The 9,103-nt window shown below is 43.3% G+C and overlaps 1 protein-coding gene across 1 annotated transcript; it reads left to right on the top strand.

Annotated features, from left to right (window-relative positions):
* Positions 1–593: 593 nt before the first annotated feature.
* hps4 (HPS4 biogenesis of lysosomal organelles complex 3 subunit 2) lies at positions 594–6,756 on the top strand. Its single transcript, XM_076104680.1, has 12 exons — positions 594–992; positions 1,623–1,713; positions 1,842–1,985; positions 2,084–2,191; positions 2,491–2,607; positions 3,094–3,188; positions 3,278–3,350; positions 3,734–3,858; positions 3,948–4,584; positions 4,827–4,953; positions 5,304–5,415; positions 5,749–6,756. The coding sequence occupies exons 1-12, from the start codon at positions 961–963 to the stop codon at positions 5,918–5,920; spliced, it is 1,833 nt and encodes a 610-aa protein (XP_075960795.1). The 5' UTR covers positions 594–960; the 3' UTR covers positions 5,921–6,756.
* The last annotated feature ends 2,347 nt before the right edge of the window (positions 6,757–9,103 follow it).

Below are 9,103 nucleotides of genomic sequence, written 5' to 3'. Positions count from 1 at the left end.
TTACATGTCTGGCTGTGTTTTCCTTTCTTTTCAATAATTTAAAAGCGTGTAATTAAATCTCCATATGAAGCAGAATTTCCAGTGTAATTATGCACAGTATCGAGAGGTTATAGTGTCCATGTAAGAATAACAGGGGCTTCTATGATACCCCAGCTACCCGGGGCCTCTGTGGTCCTTTTTGAAGTACATTTACTGTACTCAAATAGGCTACATATAGGCTTATGTACAATTTGATGGCACCTGTCCGTCACCAGAGTATTTCCATACTATGTCTGACAACTATACTGTGAAGAGCAAGATGTTACATAGAAAGCATAATCATATCATAAAATATGATCCTTTGCACCAGACTGAGATATCCAAAAGTAAAGTTATAGCTTCACTTCACCCCCTGCGACATTAAAATGTTGTCTACACAGAAATTCATCAGTATTAATGTAGAAAAACTTGAACTTGTAATGCTTTTTTGTCTATATCGAGGTAGTGCGACTCATAGCCTGCTTAAAGTAAGTTGTGAGTATATATTCCACTTGTTGATCGTTTCGTAATGGCCACTAGTTTGTCCCTGTAGGCTTGCCATACTTTCACATGACTTCCACTAACGTCACGTGTGACTGACTGACCCGCATTCCTCAAGTGGCGCTAACTCTGTCAAACTGACTACGTTTAGCAGCAATTACACGTAAACAGTGGATGAGAACACTGTCCGTTGCTGCTGTCGTGTGTGTGCGTGATATTTAATATCATCTTTTTTTTTGTTCTCCGTGCCAAACAGCTGACAGCCTGCAGTGCGTCGGAGGATTTGTAACATCTCTCTCGGAGTCGCAGTTAAAATCTTCAGTTCTACTTTTTTTTTTGTCAGAGTGAATCTTCAGTGTGTCCGGTAGGAAATACATGGGTAAGAGGATAACGGATGACTGAGCGACATCTAGCTTCTTCTTTTCTGGGCTTCTCTTGGTGATGACTGAGTTCATGCAGCCAGACTCCAGAAGGTAAGGTCAGCTGAGACTGCGTCCAGGTTTACTGCAGAGACCATCTATCTGCAGGATGGTCACTGTCTGCAGTGCGTGAAAACAAACCACTACTCTGATCTTTGTGTGTGCATTCTCTGCCCGCCTCTATCAACCAAGTAATACTGATTATTATTGTGCACCAAACATACCACACGCACATTGCATTACACGGGCATCCACGCACTATGTTGTCCAAAATATTTGACGTAGTCCTATCTCATTTTATGTTCTGTAATATTGTGCAAGTTCAATATTATATAGGTGGAGGCTTCAAATAAGCCCAGATAGCTTTTTTTTGCCTCTTCCTGCACTGTGATATTATTTATCTCTGTTGTGCTTGTTTATTTTTATTTAATTTCTTAAATTATGCAAAATATATAAACGAAACAGATATTTCTGTTACACCTGGAACATCAAATATGCTGGAGCATCACAGCTGCTTTAATAAATGTTTGGCTTTTCTTATCAAGCACATGAATAAAGTGATGAAATGAAACAACGGCCTGTTAATTAAGGACGCACTACTCTGAAGTCTATGACAACAACCGTGTTTGCTTTTTAGCCATTAAATGAATCATTGAGACATTTCTTTGTGTATCTACTGTACAGGTGTAATTATTTCTTCCTCTATGATGGATCCAAAGTCAAAGGAGAGGGTGATCCTACAAGAGAAGGAATCTGCTACTTCTACCCTGAAGAGGTTTGACATTATGACACATTATTACATATGATAATCATTATCTAATGCTTCTTTATGTGTTTGTATTTTCACCCACGTTTTTTTAGTTCTGTAATCTCAAAGTTAGTTTCTGCATCTATTCCTGTCAGACCCCTTTAGATGAGCAGGAGCTGCTCTGTGGTCAGCTTGCTGGCGCGAGCCGCTGTGTCTCTGAGCTCTCCTCCTCCCCTGTGCGCATACTCAGGCTGCGCCGCAACATGTTTTCCATCCGTATGAAAGATGACTTTTTTTGGGTGAGTGAGCACACAAGGTGGTTCAGCTGCAACTTTTCAAGATGTTTCTGACTGTGTGTTTGATGATTGTTTTGGGGATATCTTTTGGTTCCTCCCAGGCTCTTGGCTGCTCAGTGGAAGTCCCCACCATCAGTGTCTGTGAGCTCCTGGATCAGCTAATAAACCTCTTTTGTTTCTACAATGGCTCTGTCCGACAGAGCTACCAGGTGCACTCTTCAGCCGTCTAGTTGTCTTATACCACAGTAGCCTTGTTTTTTTTCTGGGTTGTCTCACAATATGTTTTTTTTAAGAAAGACTTTCATCTGCATCAAGTTGTAGACCAACGTAATAGAGCAATCTACAAAGAATCTGAGTAAAAGTCCCATAATAAACAGAATCTAGGCAATAATTCTGTTTCAAACCAGCAGGTTATTGTGCTTGTTTTCTTTGTATTTAGGGTAATTCTTTCAGAATTGTGTATTTTAAAAGATGCCTGCTGTAATTTAAACTTTGTTTTGCACTTTAGCTTAGCAGTCAGGAAACTCTGGCTAGTCGATGGGCGCAGTACCTCTCACACCTGGAGTCAGGATCGTCAGAGCTTCATCACATCTTCAGCTGCTTGAGAACAATTGACTCAACTAATGTACGTACAAAATGGTGTCACAGTTCCACAATTGCTTTTCTAATGCTGCTGCTGCTGCTGCACACTGAGATGTTCTCAGACAGGATATGACTATGTCACAATGTCTTGTAGTATTGTGTAAGTGTTCAGTATGTCTTGGCAAACTTTCTGCATAGTCATTGCACCTAGAGAATAGATTTAGACAGGCACAAGCTGCCAACCAAATGGGTTCTTTGTAAAGCCTATTTTGTAAAATCCCACTGTGGTACAGTTCTCTAGATTTTGCATAATACACTGAGACATGCCAATTCTGTCACATTATACAATAGATGACGTAGCGTAATAAAAATGTATCTTACAACATTGGCCTTTGTCTTTGCATTAGTGTCTCTTGGTGTAACAACTGAACAGATTAAGTTATTAACCTATAAATTGTATATTTATCACCTTTCAGTGTCTGTGCTTGTACATGAACTGAAAGGTAACATTTTGAATTCTTGTCCCCAGATTGACCCACTTCTCCTGCTCAAAGCTGCCCTCATTCTCCAGGCCTGTCAGCGCTGCCCTCTAGTGTCAGCAGGCTGTATTCTTTTCAGAGGAAGGTGAGCTGACATTTTGACTGGACATCTGTGGGATAGCTTTTGTAAATAACCGGCTTGGAAATCTCACTTTTCTGTCTTTTCTCACACAGAGTTGTAAGCACGCAGATGTCTCCAGAGCTCACAATGAAGGTGATGGTTCATGAGAGTGAAACATACACCAAGGTAAGATGCGATGGCAGGACGCCGTGCTCAATTAAGCCTCACCAAGGGCCCCCAAACAGTTCTGTATAAAACATTTGGAAGAGTAAACTAATCACTAGCCTAGTAATTTAGAATTTTTCAAAATCTTTTGCACTCTTTAATTTAACTAAATAATATAATTAAAAAACATTGCATTTAGCTGAGAACTGGCCAATAACCAGTAATTTGGACATTTAAAAAAACAGACATTGCAAGACTACTAAAAAAAAAAAAAGTTTGACATTTGTCTGAGAGTGGTATTGGCTATCCAACTCTTGACAAGAAAGCCAATTAGCATCTACAAAGTGTTGAACTATTCCTTTCACAGTAAAAAGTCTCAAGCCAGTGTTTTAATTTTGATGCAGGCCCAGAGGTCCAATGAGCCGAGTACCGTCAGCTCATTTGGCGGTGCTGTCAGCTCCACCTCTGTGTTCCTGACCATGTCTGAACTTCAGTATCTGCAATCCGCCCCCGTCGACAAACATTTCAGGTAGCGTCTTCCCTCGCTGAGTTTCTCTTCTGTTTGTGTAGCATTTCCCAGATAATTCGGAGTGCCTGAAACTGTTTTCTATCCTTCAGCTCCCATTCTACTCCACACAAAAACACCCCCCCGAGAAAGACCCGCCTGTCAAGAACGTTATCCGACACTCCCTCCACTGAGTCAGAGCCGTCTGATACAGGTTCCTCCCAGTCTCCCCAGAAGGTGTCCCTCAGTCCTCACTTGTCAGACAGCTCCATGTTTAGCCCAGATCCATCGCAGAGCTCCGCCGACCCCCCACCGCAGCAGCTAGAGTCCCCTTTCTCAAATGGAAAACACTCCCCTATAGCTGAGGAGGAAGTGCAAGAAGAGTCATATTATCACAGCTTTCACAGCAGCGGAGATGGAGTCGGTCCGATGCATAATGAAGGAGACAGCTCATTGTGTGGAGAAAACTCCCATCTAAACGGAGGCGGAGGAGATGGAGACACAGCTTGTGGGACAGTGTTTGAATCACAAGGCGATAACGTTTTGGAAGAGGTCAGTGGAGGTGGCGGTGGGAATGTTCAGGGCCACGAGGCAGAGATACCAGATCCTCCTCGCTCTGGTGCTTTTGACAGCCAAGAGGAGTGTCCGCTGATTCCCATGACGCTGTACCTGCACCGGGTGAAAGGCTTGGTGCTGGCTCTGCTGGTGGAGCCTCACTTCTTGAGTGACACAGATTCTATGGAGGAAGTGGTGAGAAACAACGGGAACCGTAATAATAATTTCTCTCATTTTTTGTCACATTAGGATATTGAAAGTTTTTGAAAAAAAAGTTGCACCGTAGTTCTTTTGAGGAGGACAACAAAAAGAAGCTTAATGACACAGCTGATGCACATCGCAATGCCTACCTCAGTAATCCACCAACTGTACATGAGTGCACTACATTTGTCTTGGTGATGCTAACGTATGGCTCTTCCTCTATGGTTTGTATCCAGTATCACAGCAGCCTGGCGTCACTCAATGGACTGGAGGCCCATCTGAGGACCATCTCTCCAGGGGCCCCGGGCACTCCAGGACCCTACATCTTTGCCCACTTTGACTGCATTCAGAGCACGCTGACAAGTGAGGCTCCCATAACACTTCAAACTATCTCCTCTCTTAGTCTCTCTTGTGTTCTTAACTCGCTTTGCATCTTTGTTGCATTTCTAATATTTCCTGAAAATTCTGTCTTTCCCAGTTTCCCGCTTTTCACTTTTCCTCTAGAGTGAGTATCTTCTGCCCCGCCGCCTCTACCTGGGGGCTAGGGGGGGGGGGGGGGGGGGGGGGGTGTTGGTAGTTTATATTTGTCTTTGCATGAGCTGACGGCTAATTAGTACGACTGTGATCAGCATTCCTTTGTGCAGCAGGCATGCATGTCCAGGTTAATGTGCCACTGTGGGTACTGAGTCTCTTGTTATTGTGTGTCACTGCAGCCAACCTGTCTGGTCGACCAGGGGGAGCCCCACAGCGTCCTTTTGTGAGAGCCACATCACTTCTTCACTCACATTTCTGTAACACTGAAACTCTGCAGGAGGCTATTATCAGGTCAGTACGGGAGTGACTTGATGATGGTGGTTGTTGGGTGGGGGGGGGGGTGGTGGTGGTGGGGGGGGGGGGGTAGTTCTCGTGCCTTTCATGGCTCCTCGAGTAGAAGTCGGGGGTGGGGGTTGGATCTGTCAATTCATCTCGTCTATCGTCACATCCCACCAATCCCTAAATGTTCTTCCTCTAGATCTTCCTCTAAATCACACTCCAACAACTCACATTTACTGGAAGAGAAAGTTCTGATGTTTTGTCATTTTTATGTCACTTTGCTCTTTTGCATAACATGTCTTCATCCTACAATCTTGAATTGTAAATGTGACATTTTCACCGCAGGAGTGCTGGAGCTGCAGTGTATGGAATCCGCAGCGTGGCCCAGGAAACTTACTTCCAGCAGCATGGGGGATCGCTAAGGAACTCTGGCATCCCTAACCACCAGGACAGTGCTTTCTCGCTTCCCGGCAAGGCACGACACAGACTGCTGAAACACGGGGTTAACCTGCTCTGACGGGACGGCGTCGGGGCGTCTGCTGTGTTTGCTTAAGATATGAAAAGCTGCTTTGTGAGTAACCTTAAAATGAAGAAAAGCTGAGAATATGATTTAAAGTGTTTTGTTGCTGCTGTGGTTTACTTTCCCCCACAGCAGATTGTATGATATTATCATCTGCTGTGCTATAAAACCTTATGGCACTCCCATTAATAGCAGAACTTTGCATTTTCTAAATTTGTATTATGAATGTCAGAGAGGATGGTTGGTTAAAGTTATGTAGGGTACGTTTTGTTAACAATGAGGTTTCAGTCATAGTTTTAAGTTATTTTTTCTGCATGTTTTTTTCTGATATGCTCAAACACATTACCTCTTGTATCTAGAAGCACCCTTTTGCCATATTTAAGTTCCTGTTAACACACTGCACACATTTTGCAACCTTTTCACTTTGCAGGTATTTTCCTTTCATCATCACTGAAGCAAATGTAAAAAATCATCTTACTTGTTTATTCATTTAATTAGATTTTTTTTTACTAAAGCCAGGTTAAATCTTGACACTATTTAACTGCATTTGTACATGATCCTACTTTGACCCGCTGCGCACACTGCAACACTGTATTGGTTTATTATACAAATTTATAAAATGATCTAAAACTTTTTATAGACATTATTTATTTGAATCCAACTCTTTGGTGGCATAACAAGTCTTATTTAACTACTCGGCTATTAGATTTATTGTTTTGGTTTTTTTCATCAAAAGTGTTATTTGTTAAAAATGTTAGTATTGTAATGTTTGCAAAGAAAAGGTCCACTGTGATATGCTGTAGTGGGTATTAAATGAATACATGATCCTCTCAGTGCTGAGTCTTGTGAGCTACTTTTGTCAATGCTTGTTTAAAACCACAGGGGCAACACGGCCTTATTAGGGCCATCAGCGGCCTGCATGTGTCCCTCCAATTGAGAGCCATTGTTTTTCACTTCAGGCTTAATGCCTCGTTTCATATGGTTACAACTGGTCCGAAGAGGGACGTGCGCAAAGCTATTTGAAAAGCCAAACACATGCTCATAAAATGTTATTACTCCTGTTCTGTCCGAATGTTTCTGAGCTATACGTGTTGTAAATAAGATGCTTCTTGATGTTCCAGATATGGAGTCATTAGTCATTAGCTAAGTCGATGAATTTGAATGGTTGGGGTCGGCGCTCTTCGGGGCGCCTCATTATGCAGGCGCATTAAAAGAAAGCAGTGGGGGGTAAATGGGTGGTTAAGGGCTCGAACAATAAAAGGGGCAGGGTCTGTGAGGAGGGTCGGGATTCAAATTCTAAGTGGTAAGATGTCCCCATTGTCAGTGCGATATATAGCAGGCAGAGAGAGAGAGTTGGCACAACAGAGAAGCTGCCTGTTATCCATCAGTGACGATCTAAAGGCCAGGATTTAGAGATATAGCACCATGGCCTCCTCGCACTGCATATGGATTGCTATATTTGTTTTCTCGGTGATGACAAGGGACATTGGAGTATTTGGTCGCGCATTAGACAAGCTGGGATTTCTGTCACAGTCCCAAAAAACTGCAGATGAATCCTCCGGACCAACTTTACGCATGGACTCGTTGAGGCGCGGGATCGCGGAGACGCACCTGGAGCGGTGCGCAGAGCTGGTGGCGCCTTGGCTGGAAAACACGCAAGCTCCCGAGGATAATGCAACGCTTTTGCAGCTCCGTGTTCAGCCCTTTTCCCCGAGAGCCTCCCGGCACCCGGTTTTCCCAGGAAAGTCTCTCTTTAGCTTTGTCCGACGGGTTTATCACTGCTGTCAAGAAGGAGTAAACTGCAGAAGCGTAAGAGGAATTCAAGGCCGACTGAGAGGAGGTAAGACGCAGTAGATCCAACTGAAACACATGCTATGTAATAATGCACTTTATTTTCTTATGGTCTAATGTAGAACTTTGTTGTGTTGGTCCTGGTAGACATGATGATTTACTAAGAGACGGCACAGTGGCCCTTGATGGGTTGCAGAGCTCAACCCCCCCCCCCCCCCAAAATGAAGATTGGGTTAAATTTCCATGTGTTTTAACTCCACTAAATGGCTGTGCACAGTGGTGGAAAATTCAACTGCTTCAAAACACATCATTACTTACATTTAGGTTATTTCTTCACCACGAAACATGCTCATTAGATTTGGAGATTTCTACAGCATAAAGATTGTATGGAATATATAATGGAATAGAAAAAAAGAGCAGCTTGCTCATTAAAAGTATTTCAATTCATCGTCAAATTAACTCTGATTTAGGATGGTGATGAATGAGTAGGCTGCATCAAACACGTATTTTGTGTTGAAAGAGTGCAAGAATGTCATAAGCTGTAGAAGTAAAAGCTAATGTGCTTGAAAAGCAGCTTGGAGGACATTAATGACTTGATGAATGAATGCAGCTTTATAGAGGACCATGTTCTCTGCATACAAATGAGTCTTAATGTCCCCTCTGAAAAGTGTTGATATCCTGCTGACAGATTAACAAGGTATTAGGAGTGAAACATCTCTGTGGCAGAGATCCTACTCTGATCATGAGGTTTATTAAACTACAGCCTGGCATGAGTGTGTCTGTGACATGAAATGCTGCATCTTAAACTGCACTGTGCCTCTGACAGACTCCTGACTGCCTCTTTTCCTCCTCAGGCACAGATGTAGAGTTTCTCCTCAGCAGGGACATTTTGTCATTGACTATCATGAGAGCCGAGCTCCACCTCCAACTTGCCAACCCACAACATCTGGATATCTATCCTGTGCTTTCATCTATGGCAAAGCGAGACCTACCTACACGGTAAAAAAAAAAAAAAAAAATCTACACTCACTATGATCTTTACTTTTACTAATTTTCTGTTTTACACAAATTCCTCATTTCAGTCTAAAAGCCTGTAAAGTCACCAAGCAGTGTCAGGCCTGGTTGTAACCCTGTTGTCTCTCGCCTCCTTTAGGTACAGTTTGTGGTCACAGGGCAACACGGTGGAGCTGAGAGTAGATCTGCTGTTCCTTTTCCAGAATCTGAAACAGGCGACAGGTGGTGCAGGAGGGGCTCACAGCTTGGCGAAAATGCGGGAGGTGGCGTTTTCTTCCAGGAGGTATCCACCAGGAGAAAAGCCAGCTTCTGGGGCTCTGCATGACACAGATACGGATGTGTGGGGGGATGGGGTTGCCAGCACGCTGCCTGCTC

Source organism: Anarhichas minor, unplaced genomic scaffold (assembly GCF_050575085.1).
Source record: "Anarhichas minor isolate MPS153535 unplaced genomic scaffold, ASM5057508v1 ptg000030l, whole genome shotgun sequence".
Lineage (NCBI taxonomy): Eukaryota > Metazoa > Chordata > Actinopteri > Perciformes > Anarhichadidae > Anarhichas > Anarhichas minor.
The sequence above is the reverse complement of the archived record's forward strand: the minus strand, read 5'-3'. Positions and strand labels throughout refer to the sequence as shown.

Bases quoted from the DNA above. Each gene is read 5' to 3' on its own strand.
- hps4 (XM_076104680.1), top strand. From the start codon at position 961: ATGACTGAGTTCATGCAGCCAGACTCCAGAAG. The intron at 993-1,622 runs GTAAGGTCAGCT...TCTACTGTACAG, and splicing joins ATGCAGCCAGACTCCAGAAG to GTGTAATTATTTCTTCCTCT. The intron at 2,192-2,490 runs GTGCACTCTTCA...TTTGCACTTTAG, and splicing joins CTGTCCGACAGAGCTACCAG to CTTAGCAGTCAGGAAACTCT.